This window comes from Notolepis coatsorum, assembly GCF_963971535.1.
Source record: "Notolepis coatsorum genome assembly, chromosome: 6".
Lineage (NCBI taxonomy): Eukaryota > Metazoa > Chordata > Actinopteri > Aulopiformes > Paralepididae > Notolepis > Notolepis coatsorum.
The window spans coordinates 86,584,170-86,600,695 of record NC_140170.1 but is presented as its reverse complement, the minus strand read 5'-3'; the positions used below and the strand labels follow the sequence as shown (position 1 = coordinate 86,600,695).

At 48.1% G+C, this 16,526-nt stretch overlaps 1 protein-coding gene across 1 annotated transcript in view; it reads left to right on the top strand.

Moving 5' to 3' along the window:
- Positions 1–16,526, top strand: part of LOC311229594 (uncharacterized protein) — a gene marked incomplete at both ends in the record, with an annotated part of 187,090 nt that overhangs the window by 162,186 nt on the left and 8,378 nt on the right. Inside the window, 5 exons of the mRNA XM_084315669.1 lie at positions 334–498; positions 740–822; positions 1,370–1,534; positions 9,281–9,393; positions 9,613–9,721. Coding sequence (XP_084171795.1) covers positions 334–498; positions 740–822; positions 1,370–1,534; positions 9,281–9,393; positions 9,613–9,721 — 635 coding nt within the window. The remainder of the gene's footprint in view (positions 1–333; positions 499–739; positions 823–1,369; positions 1,535–9,280; positions 9,394–9,612; positions 9,722–16,526) is intronic.

The following is a 16,526-nucleotide window of genomic DNA, read 5'->3' as shown; positions in this document are numbered from 1 at the left end:
CAGTAACACAACCACTGACTTTACATCAAAGTGTCTTCAGATTTTAATTCTATAATATAGCAGTACAATCTGAAGACACTTTTATTTAAAGTCAGTGGTTGTCCCTAAGCAAGACAGTATACTGTAACACAACCACTGACTATCAAAGTATCTTCAGATTTAATGTTATTATTGTCCCTAAGGCCTAAGCAAGACAGTACTGTGGTATCATCCAAACGTATACTCTAGTAACTCAGTTACGACCGCTTACAACATTGGAAGATTAAAAACTGTAAAATGCTTACAAACTTGTTTTGAAACTTGTTATGAAGCTCATATAAGTCCTATTTCCAGCTGCCAAATCAGAGAGTGAGAGTGAAGAGGAGGCTAAGCCAAGCAAGACAAAGAAGAAGTCCAGCCCCGGTGCAGCACTGTTCCAAACAGGAGGAGACAAGGACAAAGACAAGGACAAGGACAAAGACAAAGACAAGGACAAAGACAAGAAGGGGAAGAAGAAAGGTTTAGTTTAATTCACTACATACTGTATCAAATACAAACATTACATGATACAGAGTAAAGTGATAAAAAAGACATATAGTATAACAAATACTATTTTGTAGGCAAATGTCTCATATTATTCCCTAATGACTTGTCATGCCAGCAGCTCTTTTGTAAGAGTATGTGTTTTTCAAATAGTTGTTATCCCACTTTGTAATGAAATCAGAAATGGGTGTTTTGACATACATATTGTCTCTCTCAGCAAAAGCAGACGAGAGTGACGGTTCCGACTCAGAAAAAGATGAAAAGTCAAAGAAGAAGAAAGGCAAAGGGAAAAAGAAGAAGGTCAGGTTTTATTCAAGTTACCAATAATAATATCACATTAATACATGAAGGTTTTTACTCACTCACTAGGCCTATCTCATACAATTCAATCATGTGTTGCCTCCATACACAGTATACTGAATATGTAATGGATTTAGTTTAATGGGATTATTTATGCTTAAAGGTGCACTATGCAGTTTCAGGGGGGGGGATTTGTTTATATTTGCTATGCTGCAATTTGTTTACAAAACATATTTACTATACATGTAATCCTTAGAATTATTGTATCATCGAATCAAAACTAAATAATTTTGAGGCACGATGAACCAAATGCCTTCTTTGAATGTTTGTAAACAGATTTGCGGGCGCTGCCATTGTAAACAACTTCAGTAAAAGAGCACTTTTCAGGCAGCTTTCTAGCTTCAAACAGTGTTCTAGAGACCCAATTGTCTGAGGACAGTTTGTTTATTCAGTTATGAAAATATACTATACATTTCTCTCCCAAGGCTGCATAGTGCACCTTCAAAATCAATTTGCTGAACTGTTATTTTGTGTGTCTCGTGTCCAGGAGAGACCTCCGACGCCTGACATTGAATTTGACGACTTGGAGGAGTTTGTTACGCAGCCTGCCCCACAGGGTGTGACAGTCAAATGCAGAGTGACTAGGGACCAGAGAGGCATGGATAAAAGCCTCTATCCTACATATTTCCTCCACCTTGACAATGAGAAGAAGGTGAGGGACTCTCAGAGGCTTTTATAATTATGTTTCTGTGCTCATTTCAAGGTTTGTTGTTTTGATTAAAGGGGCAGTTCACTGAAAAACAACGCAGACTTATTTTGCGCATCTCACACATATCCCATCATTTAGTTTCACAGTTATTGACAGTTAATGAGTTTGAATATCTCCTCCTGTGATGTAATCAGAGGACACTGAATCATTGTGTTGTGGTAATTACAGCTCAAGGAAATGATGTAGATGGAAAAATGTATTTCTTTCATCTCCATGTTGATGATTTTATATATATATTTTACATTAATGTTATGTACATTAAGAATATTTCACAATATATTCTTATATTAATATAGTCCCATTAAAGATTCCACTTGAGCACCACAGATTTTACAAATTCTTTTATGAAAAGGAGACATCGAGAGGCTTCGTCTCTGACTTTTATCGTCACTTACTTACGTCCTCATATGAAATCCTTCCCCTAGACTCGGTTTGGAGGAAGGATATCCCAAACTTGGAAGTAGATTTTGATTGGGATGAAGTCTGGGCAAACATACGGCTATCATCACGTAACCCAGATCACCAACAGATTAACCTTAACTTTGTTCATAGGACTTACCTGACTCTTAGACGTTTGCATCTAATGGGGCTCAGACAAGACCCTCGATGCTCCTTATGTTTAAACAGTGCTCTTGGTACATTTATGCATATGTATTGGGAATGCCCTCCTGTTAAGATATTCTGGGAAAAAGTAACCACTCAATTATCAGAATTTTTATCTCTGACCATACCTATACTGCCTTCTGTATTGTTGTTGAATGATGTTTCTCAGTTATCAACCTCTGTACATGTAAAAAGGCAAATTTTGTCCGGTCTTACGGCTGCCAAAAAGTTGATAGCGTCACGCTGGATTCAACCGGATAAAATGTGCCGGAAGGTGTGGGTTCTTACCTATCTCGATGTGATTTATCTAGAGATATCTACTGCACGAATTTTAGGTGTTAATGAAGCCAGCATAGCAATATGGTTCTATGTCGTTATGGCTTTCTCAGCACCTGTCTGCACTGTACTTCACTTCGTGCACGAGCACTGAATAAAAGATTCCACCATGTACCTTTACATCCCAACATCCGTCTGACCACACCCCCTTCTGCTTACCTTCATAAGCAGGTGTGTGGTCACCTACACTTTCACCACAAGGAATTTAGTTCCTTAGTTCCTCTGCAATTTGCATATCGCCCCAACAGGTCCACGGAGGACGCCATAACCCATGTGCTGCACACAGCAGCATCACACCTGGACAAGAGGCAGGGGAACTATGTGAGAATGCTGTTCATCGACTACAGCTCAGCATTCAATACCATAGTCCCCTCCAAACTCATAGCCAAGCTCAGGGACCTGGGCTTGAACTATGACCTCTGCCAGTGGGTCTTGGACTTCCTGACGGGCAGACCCCAGGTGGTAAGAGCCGGCAACTGCACCTCCTCATCCATCACGCTCAACATAGGGGCCCCCCAGGGCTGTGTTCTGAGCCCCCTCCTCTACTCCCTGTACACACATGACTGCGTATCACAGCGGAACAACAACACCATCATCAAATTTGCTGATGACACAGTAGTGGTGGGCCTGATCTCTGCCAACGACGAAAGGGCCTACCTGGAAGAGGTAGAGAACCTGTCACAGTGGTGTCAGGAGAACTGCCTCTCCCTGAACGTCAGCAAAACAAAAGAGATGATTGTGGACTTCAGGAGGTCGGGGGTCAAGGACTACAGCCCCCTCAGCATCGACGGGGCACCGGTTGAGAGAGTGAACAGTTTCAAGTACCTCGGAGCCCACATATCCGAGGACTTGAAATGGACCACACACATTGACAGTGTTGTGAAGAAGGCACGACAACGCCTCTACTTCCTCAGGCGCCTAAGGAAGTTCCAAGTCAGTCAGAAGATCCTTAGGAACTTCTACTCATGTACAATAGAGAGCATCCTGACCGGCAACATCACCTCCTGGTTTGGGAATAGCACTGCACAAGACCGTAGCAGACTACAAAGAGTGACACGTTCAGCCGAACGCACAATTGGAGGGGGGCTTCCCACCCTCCAGAACATTTACAACAAGCGGTGCAAGGGGAAGGCTAAGAGAATTATTAAGGACTCGAGCCACCCGAACAACTGCCTCTTTGAACTACTGCGGTCAGGCAAGCGATACCGGAGTCTTAAGGCGAGCACAGAAAGACTCAGAAGAAGCTTCTATCCCCAGGCCATCAGGCTGCTAAACGAACATTAATCGCTAAACGAACAATAATCACTATGCAACAACCATCAAATGCACACAGCACACACACCCACACGCACACACTCACTCAAACAAACAACACACTGCAGCACCCACCCTCCACACTTTAGATCACACAAACACACTTACACTTTATATTTATTGATAAAGGATTTGCACTACAACTCGTACACCTACTGTGAATTGTACCTAAATTGCACCTCGTCCCATTTCTCCATTTCTGCCTTGCACTATATAGTATTGTATATTAGTACACTGCACAGTATTGTATATTGTATGGTAACTACGTCTATTCTGCATCGAACATTGTACATATGTCTAAACTGAACACTGTGACCTCATTTTTTTACTTCTAATTTTACTATGTTATTTTACTTCATACTTATCTTGTCTTGCACAGTCTCTGGAGCGCAACAGTAAGAAGCATTTTGTATAAAAGTATTCTGTACTTCTGTATGACAACTATTAAAGAAACTTGAAACTTGAAACTTGAGGAAGTGCCTTCGGTAGATCCCCACTTGACAAGGTTGTTAGCTGAAGAAAGTTGAGACATGTTTACATTGTGCTTATTTTTTTCTTCTCTCATAAATATTCGATAGAAAAATCTAAGTCATAATGTCTACTTCGGAGAGTCGCAGAGCCACTCTCCACCAGCGGTTCTCCATTTCCGCCTCCGTCGTGCGTCCTGGTGCAGGGCTGTTGCCTCTCTCGTGGTTGGCAGCCACGCCCGGTAGGCGTCCGATGGGTAGTTTGCCTCTCCAAGGAGCTGGTGCACCGGTGCCGTCGCCTCTGCGATGGCCTGGTCCTGGCTCTGGTTCCTCTGCTTCCGGGGAATCGTCCGCTGTTGAGCGGCCGGTTCCTTTGGTTCCAGAGGATTTGAGACGCAAACTTTTTGCGTCTGCTCGCTCCCGTCGCAAGATGGTGGCTTGCAGACGCGAACGGCCTGGGTTTGGTGAGTTGCTGGAGCCCAGTGAGGATGCGTCTGTCTCTACCTGCCCGATGGAAACAGAGGATTACATGGTAGAGGCGGACGGGTTCTTATTTGAAGGCCCGGTGGAGACATGTATCCCGCCCGTCCAGGTAACACTGGAGGGGGGTGAAATGTCTCCTTGGGGCCCTTGTTTGAAGATGTTGGAGAAGAACCTCTGACTCGTCGGCAGGATGCCCTACTATCAGCCACATCGGAGTGTGGCTCCTTGACCAGTAGAAGCCTGCTGTATGTGAGGGATGCGGGCTCGGTGGAGGAAAGTCTGCAGGGGGAACTGCGGGCTTTGTTTCCCGAGCTTATGGCGGTGGCGGCAGTCGCTAACAGCGTGCCGCTGCCGCAGCCACTGCCTGTTCCTGTCCCTGATGATCTAATAGGTCATCTCTGTTCCTCAAGGGAAATCGGCGAGGCGGTTGGCTTACTGGAGCGACCAGTCATTTATCGCCGGAACACAATCTCTGGCTGCTGCGTCTAACATTGCGCAGCTGGCAAGATTCATGTCCGGGGTATTGACGGGCGGCATGGAGCTGAGTGATGTACAACATAACCAGCTCACCCAGTCGGCAGGAGCTATCCTGCATCTGACTCAGCCGCAGGCCATAGCCGCTGGGAAAGTGCGCGCCCTGGCAACTCTAACCCAGCGCCACCTTTGGCTGGAGCAGGCCCGTGTGCCGGAGAAGAAGAGGATTCCACTTCTGATGGCACCCCTCTCCGATGCTGGACTGTTCGGGAAGGCCCTGCAGTTGATGACCTCAACGTGCAGAGAAATGCAGGAGGAGCGCTCCGTGCTCCAACCTCATTTTCCCCCTCCCGACATCGCCGGTGGAGTCAGACGGCTGCCACGTCGTCGAGCTTCCTCCGCTGTGGCTGCTGCTGCTACCACCGCCACTGCTGGCCCTTCGAAGAAGGCCAGGAGGAGAGAGGGCGCCGCCACTGCAGCCGGCCCATCTGTGCCTGGAGGAGACGGTAGGGATCGTTGTGACCAGCCGCCGATTGTCTACCGTCCCTCCGGGGCTCCCCGAGGTGGCAAATCCCGAGCGGCTCGAGACCAGTGACTTTTTTCCCCTGCGGTCCCCTCTGTTTACCCCTCCCCGGCCCTCTCATATACTTTTGGTCAGAAATAAAAAGTCCCCTCTAAAGGGGGACTGTATTTTTTGTTAACAAACTGTGTGTTTCTTCACCAAACATATGATGAGGTTGCAAAGTGTGAATCTTCACTAGTATGCATTGATAGGAGGGTTACGTTCGTGTTATGAGCTTAAGCAAGGTCTGCTGCCTACTCTCGGTTATAGAAAGGTTTTCTACCTCGGCCTGAGACTCCACATGCAGGCAGAGGCTAGTTGTATGGTCTGTTGCTTACACAAGTAATGTTGAGCTACAACACTGTTGTGTTAGTTGCAGTAATGCTCGTATGAACACGTACCACGGCCCGGCCGTTTCGCTCTCTCTATCAGTGTTTTTCTATGAACATGGATGCGGGTGTAGGATTCACACACACACGCGACTTGGTTTTGTTGTAAACCCTGTTCACAGTTATCTGTGGGTAGCGTGCATTGTATTAGCTTGCGCTATTTCATTAGCATTCTACCAAAGGTATCATATGCTAAAGTTGTTGTTGTGTGCAGAGGGGAAGGGCTTGTGAGGGGGTACCGAATAAACCCCTCCTTCCCTCTTCTGATTGGTCAGGGGGGTTTTACTCATCTCCTGTCAGGCCAGTCAGGGCCAAGCCGTCAGGCGACTTGGCAGGGAGGGGGGGGGGGAGGCCCTGACTCTGCTCCTATTAACAGCCGTTGAGTGTTGGGTTTCCCCCCGTCATAGCGCACGTCACTACGCACGTTGCTGTTGGCGATGGCTTCCGTGAGTTAGATCTGTACGTACGATCTATTGTTGTCAAAGTGTCGGGATAGAGCGTAGGACTTACGGGTCCACTACGCTCAATTTATGTGTAACTTGGTTGGTCACATGACTCGCAGTTACCATGGCTTTTTCATTCTATGACTCACGTGGGAAGGCTCTCTGGGGAATTTCAGTCTAAAATCCTCTGTGGTAGGGGTGACTGGATGTAAAAATGTGAACAGTTTTTACCCTCAGCTGTGTCAAATGGGATTCATGTCAGTTGGTGCTTCCTTCTTTTTAAATAAAAGAGTGTGGAGTATAGGAAGCACCACACCCTTCTTGTCGTTTCTCCCAGGCGCCTTGGGGATTCAATGAAGGGTCTAAATAGCCTATTCATTGATGTGGTTGTGTCCCGACGCATGCATGGTGCTAGCTCGGGGTGTTTCTGTTTAGAATCATGCGGGTAGCTAGTACGCCTTGGTTGCTTGTTGTTAAAACGGCATTTTTATAAAGCAATTGGGATGGAGGTTTTGTCCTCTTCCGAGAACCTGTTACTGGTTCTCGACGGATTCTCGTTCATATCTGGGGGATGATAACGGAATGGATCTGAACATAGGTAGAGGGGTCTCACGCCCTTGGGGTGGGCCACCGAGCGCGGTTCACACCGACCCGTCTGGGTGGCGCCCTCTTTTCATGTTTTAGATCAACACGCATATCTGCCCCTTCTCCTGGAGTAAGCATGTCGGCGTGGTTAGGGCACGGGACTGGTTCTGGTCACGCTGGTCCAGGTCAGTTAACCCGTTTGTCCGCCGGGGATGCAGATCTGCTGTTCTGGTAACCTGAGGGACTTGGGCTTTTTTCAGGGGGAAAATGGCAGGGTCGGCCCGGGGCGTCACAAGGTTAGGCGTTATGGAGACCCTTGTTGGGTACTCTTTTGTACCTGGCACTATCATAAGGGGCTGGTTCTCTTCTCTGCACCTCTCTCACGCATGGCGGAGAGAGGGCTGTTGGGGTGGTCTTCTGGACCTCCTCTGGTAACCCTGTGTGCTTCCCGAGCCGCCGGGCCCGGTCCGAAGTAAAGTTTCGTTGATAACGTAGACCTGGGATAACCCCTTTTTCTTGAGGGGTTATAGGAACAACCACCGCATATGGTAACGACAGGGTGGTTGATTCCCTGGTGTGTTGGAGCAGTGTCAACTCCCGGGTTGTCCGGTTGAGTGTGCCCCTGCACGTTCATGACGTCTGCCAATCATGTCAGCCTTCTCTGCCTTGACCCCTCTGGGTGGTTTTTTTTTGATGGAGGCTTCATCATGGTGATCAACAACGCCAGCATCCGCCCCTTCCGCCGGGAGGGCTGTTTTCAGCTGACTCCTTTGGCGCCTGTCTCGTCCGCAGTGCTCCAGGCTCAGGTTACAGCCTGTTGCCTGGTTTCCCCGGTACGGTGCCTGCTTCCGTTGGTTAACCTTTTGAGGGCTTACGGCCATGCTGACTGCCTGTTCTGCAGGGTCAGTATGCCAGGTGGTGTGCTATTGGGGGCAGTAACGAGGTTCCTTCGTTCGTTCCCGGGTGGCATGCGGGTTGTGCGTGTGTGTAGTCGTGGGGTCAAGCCACGGTCTGCTCACCCTGTGCATTGGGTTGCTTGAGTGCCTCTTCGCACGGTCGTATCCGTCGCCCTCCCGTGAACCTCCAATAGGGGGGGTATCCTCCATTAGGGAGGGTCGGGGGGCTCGGTCCTCCCCGGTCTGATGGTTGTGGGGGGCCTCAGCGGGGTACATTGGTCGGGCTATGGCTCCCGCTCAGCCCCTGTTGCAGACAGGTGCTGAGCAAGCCATAACGACATAGAACGAAGGGTTATGTATATAACCCAGTTCTATGAGTTATGGTGCGCTCAGCACCTGGACGCCGCTTCGGCCCTTGATCTCGCCTTGTGGTGAAAGTTTGGGAAGGAGGCGAGTAGGTGACCACACACCTGCTTATGAATGTAAGCGGAAGGGGGTGTGGTCAGACGGATGTTGGGATGTAAAGGTACATGGTGGACTTTTTTATTCAGTGCTCGTGCACGAAGTGAAGTACAGTGCAGACAGGTGCTGAGCGCACCATAACTCATAGAACTGGGTTATATACATAACCCTTCGTTAGCTGTGGTGGAGAAGATAAAGGGAAGCATATGAACTTGTAATTTCTGATGTTAAATGGAATAGTGGATGTATAGTCCAAGAGGGGGTCCTGAGGGGGGGGGGGGTGGAGGGGGGGGGGGAAGGTGAAGGAAAGAGCGAGGAAGAGAGAGCAAGAGCACATGTATTGTATTGTATTTATTATTTGTATGTCTTTTAATCTACATTTATTTTGATTTAATTACTGGACTGTCATTATTGTTATTATTATTTCTGTCATTGTCCTGTGATTTATCATTGATTTTTACTGTTACTGTATTGTTTGCCTATAGTTTTATGTTAAAAAAGGGAAAATAAAAAACATTTGTTAAATGTTGTTAAAAAAATTCACAAGCTCTCTAATATATTCATTATACAAAAAGAGATTTAGCATCCAAATAGTTAATTGTATAATAACCTCTAGTTGTGCTTTGTTCTGATTCTGGACTTTTAATGGTTTTTCTCTCTCTCTCTGTTTTACAGGTCTTTCTGTTGGCTGGGAGAAAACGAAAGAAAAGCGCAACTTCAAATTACCTCATTTCCATCGACGCCACAGATTTATCAAGAGGTGGAGAGAATTTTGTTGGAAAGTTGAGGTACGGTTTAATATTCATTCATTCATCATTCATTCATTCTTTCACTCGCTCACACACTCACTAACTAACTAAATAAATATATACTACTTACATGCACACATATAGTTACAAACTAACAAAATTGCACAACAACGCAATCTAGATACAGTAGTATAAAGTAGACCTATTAATTTGATGGGGGGTCATTCAATTCATAGATTTCCTTTTAACATTATCCAGGTCAAATCTGATGGGAACTAAATTCACCGTGTTTGACAATGCTTTGAATCCAGAGAGAGCTCTTCCAGACATGTCCAACGCTCGCCAGGAACTAGCAGGAATCATCTATGTAAGTCATTACATAACATATACTGTAAATATTGTAACATCACATTTAATGGATAATATTTATTTCACTTCTGTCAAACAAGAGGCAAATTGAAACGATGATCCTTTGTCAAGCAGGATGTGGTGTGAGCACCATTCAGGGCAACTAAAGTCGAAGAACTGGTTGGAGATTAGGCACTGGCCCTGAACTGGCCCTGGCCCACTGGCCTCAAAATACCTTGGTGGAAATGGGGTATAAGAGAAACATACTGCCCAAATTTAAAAGCATAATTTAAGATTTCTCCACCATTCCAAATTGTCAAATTGTATAAAAATAGAACATCGTTTGTTGTCTTTTTCCATGGCCATAGAAAGAATATGATCAGTTTACAATCAGAGACAAATGTGTACACACAAAGTGTCTGACAAGTGACAAAGAGCTTTGGTCAGACTTACAATAATAGTTTGACATGTCGTACATAAGATGACAAATTAATAACAGATCTGACAAGAAAGGTAAACAAAAATGCCCTAGTGAGAAAATTAAAACAAAAGATGGGTCTAGGGCAGCGGTTCTCAAACTACGGGTCGCGACCCAAAGTGGGTTTGTGGGTAGGTGACAGTGGGGAATTATTTTTTTATGTTCTGGGAACATATTTTGGCTAAATATGCCTCGTTTTTATAAATATGTATTGATAACATAGTGCTGTAATAAAATGTCACACAATCAGCTCCTTCCCAAGTCTTTCACCACCAAAGGCAAAGACCATGGGGTCCTCAGTGAGTCAGAGCAGAGCGCTCGCTATACTCATATAACTAGGGTTATAGGATAACCTTACGTTATAGATCGTATAGCTTTACGCTCTGCTCTATTGGAACACAGGAGCTGAGCAGAGCGAAAAGCTTGACAGATGTACCGGCTGACTTACTTACTTACTTACGCCTTTTACCCCGTTTGGGGCATAGGCCGTCAACAAGGGTTCTCCAAGCATCCCGATCCTGAGCCAACCTCTCAAGCTGGCCCCAGGTGTGTCCCATCTTCTTGGCATCGTCTTCCAAGTCTCTGCGCCAGGTGTTTCGTGGTCGGCCTCTCTTTCTTTTCCCTTGGGGGTTCCACCTGAGAGATTGTCTTGTGATGCTCAGGGATGGTTTACGGAGTGTATGGCCAATCCATCTCCAACGCCGTTGGAGAATCTCTTTCTCTGCTGGCTGTTGTTGTGTTCGTTGCCACAGGTCTTTATTGCTGATGGTGTTAGGCCAGCGAATCTGGAGGATTCAACGCAGACAGGTGTTTAGGAAAACTTGTAATTTATTGGTTGTTGTGACAGTGGTCCTCCAGGTCTCAGCGCCATAGAGTAGGACTGACTTCACGTTGGTGTTAAATATCCTGATCTTAGTTGTGATGGAAATGTCTCTTGAGCTCCAGATGTTTTTTAGTTGGAGAAAGGCTCCTCTGGCCTTGCCAATCCTGGCTCTCACATCAGCATCTGTTCCACCTTGCTTGTTAACCATGCTGCCCAGGTAGGTGAAGTTGTCTACCTCTTCCAACGCTTCTCCTTCCAGAATGATGGGTGATGTGTTGTCAGAATTGATTCTCATGACCTTGCTCTTCCCTCTGTGGATGTTAAGCCCAAGCCGAGTAGAGTTGTCAGCGATGGTACTGGTCTTTTCCTGCATCTGCTGCTGGGTGTGAGAGAGAAGGGCCAGGTCTTCTGCAAAGTCGAGGTCTTCTAACTGCGTCCATAATGTCCATTGTATGCCATTTCGTTTCTCTGCCGTGGATTGCTTCATGACCCAGTCTATTGCCAGCAGGAACAGAAATGGTGACAACAAACAGCCCTGTCTCACTCCAGTTTTTATCTGGAAGGCGTCGGTGGGTTGACCGCCATGAATTACCCTGCAGGTCATCCCCTCATAGGAGTTCCTGATGATATTTCTGTACTTCTCTGGCACTCCGTAGTGTCTGAGTAGCTTCCAGAGGGTCTCTCTATTTACGCTGTCGAAAGCCTTTTCATAGTCAATGAAATTAATGAATAGGGGTGAATTCCACTCTAATGACTGCTCCAGTATTATCCGCAGTGTTGCAATCTGGTCTGTGCAGGATCTGTTTTTGCGGAAGCCCGCCTGGTGGTCTCGTAGCTGTGGGTCGACTGCGTCCTTCATCCGGTCCAGTAAAATCCTGTTGAATACTTTTCCTGGGATGGAGAGTAATGTGATCCCTCTGTAGTTTGCACATTGGCTCAGATCTCCTTTCTTCGGTATTTTGACGAGGTAGCCCTCCTTCCATTCTGATGGGATGTGTTCTTCTTCCCATATCTTCTTGAAGAGAGGATGGAGCATCTCTTCCATCGTCTCTATATCGGCCTTCAGTGCTTCTGCCGGAATACCGTCGGGTCCTGCAGTCTTGCCGTTCCTCAGCTTCTTGATGGCTTTGCGGATCTCTTCTTTTGTTGGCACGCTGCAGTCTATCAGCAGATCCCTGTCAGCTTGGTGGATGTCTGGTGGGTCCTGTGGTGCTGGTCTGTTTAGCAGTTCCTCAAAATGTTCTACCCATCTTTCCTTTTGTCTTTCCTCTCCGATGATTGGCTGTCCATCTTTGTCCTTAACTGGTCTTTCTGGTTTACTAAACTTTCCTGACAGCTTCTTGGTGGTGTTATATAAGTCTTTCAAATTTCCATGTCTAGCTGCTTCTTCAGCCTCTGCCGCAAGACTCTCTATATAGTCCTTCTTGTCTGCCTTGATGCTTTTCTTAACCCTTTTTGTGGCTTCTTTGTACTGGTTTTGTACTTTGACCTTTTCGGCTCTTGTTCGACTGTTGTTGATTAGTGCCTTCTTCCCTTTCCTCTCCTCTATCTTCCTCAATGACTCTGCTGATATCCACTCCTTGTGGTTGTGTTTCTTCGGGCCCAGTACTTCTTTGCACGTTGTACTTACTGCTTCCTTCACAGACTTCCACTTCTTGTCGATGTTTTCCTCCTCTTCTTCAATCAACTCTTGCAGGGCTTGAAACTTGTTCCTAAGTGTGAGTTTGTATTCTTCTAACTTGGTTGGGTCTCTCAGAAGTGCTGTGTTGAATGTTTGTCTCCGATTCTTCTCTCCTGTCCAGTTTTTCTTTAATTTCAGCTTCAGCCGGGCAACCAGGAGGTGGTGGTCTGAGGCAACATCAGCTCCTCTCCTAACACAAACATCTTGAAGGGACCTCCTGAACTTCTTAGTGATGCACACATGGTCTATCTGGTTTTCGGTGTTGAGGTCCGGTGAGATCCAAGTAGCTTTGTGTATCCTTTTGTGGGGGAAAATGCTTCCGCCGATGACCAGGTTGTTAGTGGCGCATAGGTTTGCGAATCTCTCCCCGTTGTCGTTCATCTCTCCTATACCTTGCTTTCCCATTGTCTCCTCGTAGCCTCTGTTGTCACTTCCTACCTTGGCATTGAAGTCTCCCATTATGATGTTGATGTCTCTTTCTGGGTATTTCTGAATGATGTCCTGTAGTCTGCTGTAGTATTCTTCTTTTCTCTCTTCATTGCTGTCATTTGTAGGGGCATAGCACTGGATAATGTTCATGTTTATTTTTGCCTTCATAGTTCTAAAGGAAGCTGCAATGATCCTAGGACCATGTGCTTCCCATCCAATAAGTGCTCTCTGGGCAGCCTTGGACAGCATCAAGGCCACTCCCTGGGTATGGTGTGCATTGTCCTCTTCATGGCCTGAGTACAGTGTCATCTCGCCTGTGGCGAGCCTCTTCTGGCCGGATCCGATCCACCTTGATTCACTGATTCCGAGTATGGCAAGATTGTAATTCCTCATCTCGGCAGCCACCTGCGCAGTCTTTCCGGCTTCATACATGGTCCTTACATTCCATGTTCCGATGGTGGTAATGGCCCTGCTTGAGAGAATGGTGGTCGGCAGGGTAGCTTCCGGATGTTTCCGGCTTTCACTACACTGCGTCATACTTCCTACCTGAGGTCCATCCTCTCTCAGAGCCGGAGATTCTTGGTTTTTCTTTGTTGACGTTTTTGTAGCAATTAGTTTTTTACAGGATGGGGTCGCTGGCCCCAAGCCCAACCTTCCACCATTTCTGGCTTCTGGTGTTTTGGAGTTGGTTTGTTAGTCCCCTCCCCTGGCCTATTGTCTTCCAGGTAATGGATTGCAGCCTCATACCACATGAGGCCAGACAGGTTTCGGGTTGTGTACAAGCTGTCTCGGCACGTCAAGCCCAACCAACTCCTGCTACTGTGTAACGAAAGCTGCGACCAAACGAGCATTTCATCCCAGCAGCACAAGACAGCTGTACCGGCTGAGGCCCCCTACAACCATCAGAACCGGGGAGGACCCGAGCCCCCCGGTCCTCCCTAGTGGAGGACGCGAGGGAGATCGGATCCGACTGTGCGAAGAGGGTTTAGCACCTCAAACGCACAGGGTGAGCAGACCATGGGACTTACCTTCGTTCAGAAGGACACGCAACCACTCGGGCGCGCATCCCACATGCCACCAGGGAACGGACGGGAAGCCAAACATCACGGGTCGAAGGTCAAGAACCCAACCCCATGGCAAGGCTGCAGCAGCGGAGCGTGGAGGAGGTCCCAGCCCTAGGACAACCTGAGGACTAGGACCCCCCGAAAAAAGGGGGCCTGGTGAGGCCAATGAGGCCGCGGCATCGAGACCCCACCAGACGGTCACTGGTGACACCACTCCCCACATCGCCAGCGTATCGGACAGGGCCCAAATCCAGAGCAGGCCCTTCCCCCCTTGGCACGCCGCTCTGAAGCACTCTCCTCAAGAGGCTACCCCCCCACAACACTGCGGGGCCAGTCGGCGTGCCGGAGAGACAACCCCCAAGGAGGTTGATCCCTCAATCCAGGCAACAGGCCCCAAGACCAGAACTCGACCTGTGCCTGGAGCACTGCGGACTAGACAGGCGCCTAAATGGTCTACTGCAAGAACAGTATCCCGGCGGAAGGGATGTTCGGTATGCTGTGCACCATGTCATAACCTCCACAAACCCGACCCCCAAATCCAGCGGGGTCGAGGTTCAAAGAAGAGGCTGACACAATTGGCAGATGTCATGAAAGATGCGGGGGCATACTCTCGGGCAGACGGGGTCAAGCCCGGCCTCAACCCGAGAGTCGACTCTGCTAGCAACACACCGGAGAACCAACCACCCCCCTATGTTTAGTTTAACAGGAGGCGGTTGTTCCCTTAACCCACAAAGAAAACTCAGAAACATAACTGCGCGTATACACAGGCTATACAAGCAGCACAAGTGTTTCAGTTTTCAAAGGGTTAACCCAGGCCAACAGGTCGACGAGAACAGGGATGCCTAGAGGAGTTGACAACAACCTCCCCGACAGCCCCCTCCCATCCCCGTCCTAGCAGGGAGGGAGGGGTGAAACAAATGGAGAGAGACCAAGCCCCCTAACACAGCGCAAGGTACAACACAGTATGGACCAAGCACGTCACTGTTAAGGGCAACCCGTGGTGGCATACATATGACACACACATCCACGACATCAATCCCTGCGACGCCCGGCCCGACCCGGCATTTCCCCCCCGGAAAAGCACAAAGTCCTTCGGGGTACCAGAACAGCAGATCTGCGCCCCGGCGGACAACGGGTTAACTGACCTGGTCCGGCACGACCAGAACCAGTCCCGCGTCCTAGTCACACCGCCATCCCCAGTCCTAAGAGGGGGGTAGGTACGCATGTCGATCCAAAACATCACAGAGGGCGCCACCAAGACGGTTAGTACGCGAATGCACTGCTCCTGGTGGCCCACCTCATGGGCGTGAGACCCCTCTGCCAATGTTTTGATCTACTCCGTCATCTCCCCCCGGAGATGCACGTGAGCCGTCGAGTCTAACCTAGTGCACTGGCGCTCGGTAGAGATAAAATCTCCTTCCCAGCCGCCCGCATAGAAAACGCCGTTTCTATGAATTGGGCAACCAAGGCACGCCAGCCATAAAGTGGTTCCACATGGAAAGCACCCAGGGCCAGCGCTATATGCACGTCGAGAACCCGAAACATATCGATGGCGAATTCTAATAAGAAACACCAGACAACGTTTCCTCCATGCTGTCTGGGACGAGCAGCAGGAAGCCGGCCTATAAGACACAGACACGGGTGTCATATGACGCATCTGAGGGTAAAACCCTGTCAATTCTGCTCTTTACATAAGAGGGGAAGACAGAAGTTCCCCCAGAGAGACCTCTACGTAAGTAACAATTGAAAAAGATACATGTAATAATTGGGCCAAGTGACCAACGGCTCAATACACACTTTAATAGAGAGCAGAGCAGAAAACAAACAGTTTTCAAATGCATCATCCAACTTTGACAATGACAGCGGTCTGCAGCATAGAGCCTGAAAACTCACGGATGTCTCATGGCCAATAGGAAAAACGCGCCCAGTGACGTATTCCATGGCCGGGGGGAAATCCCGCGACCCACCCATCCTAACATGGAGTGGAACCAGGGAACACCCCCCCCCCCCCCCCCCCCCCCCCTTCCCCCTCCCTGTGACGCACTGACCCCTCAGCCGACAGGGAGACTGACAGGCAGGAGGTCCAACCTCCCGGCCAATCAGTAAAGGGGGGAGGGGTTTATTAGTCCACCCCTTATGACCCCTCACCCCTGATACGATGCAACAACAAAGCAGAGCCATGACACCAGTCGTAGCGCGCCACATGAAAGCGCATATACCTCTTAGGGTAATAGCTTCACATTCTGCAAGCCAGCCACAGACGATAACCTCGTTTGTGCAAAAAACAGGCTTTATACGCGGCTTGCCACCTGAATTTGTACACCTTTACCCTAAAGTAAAGAAAAAACA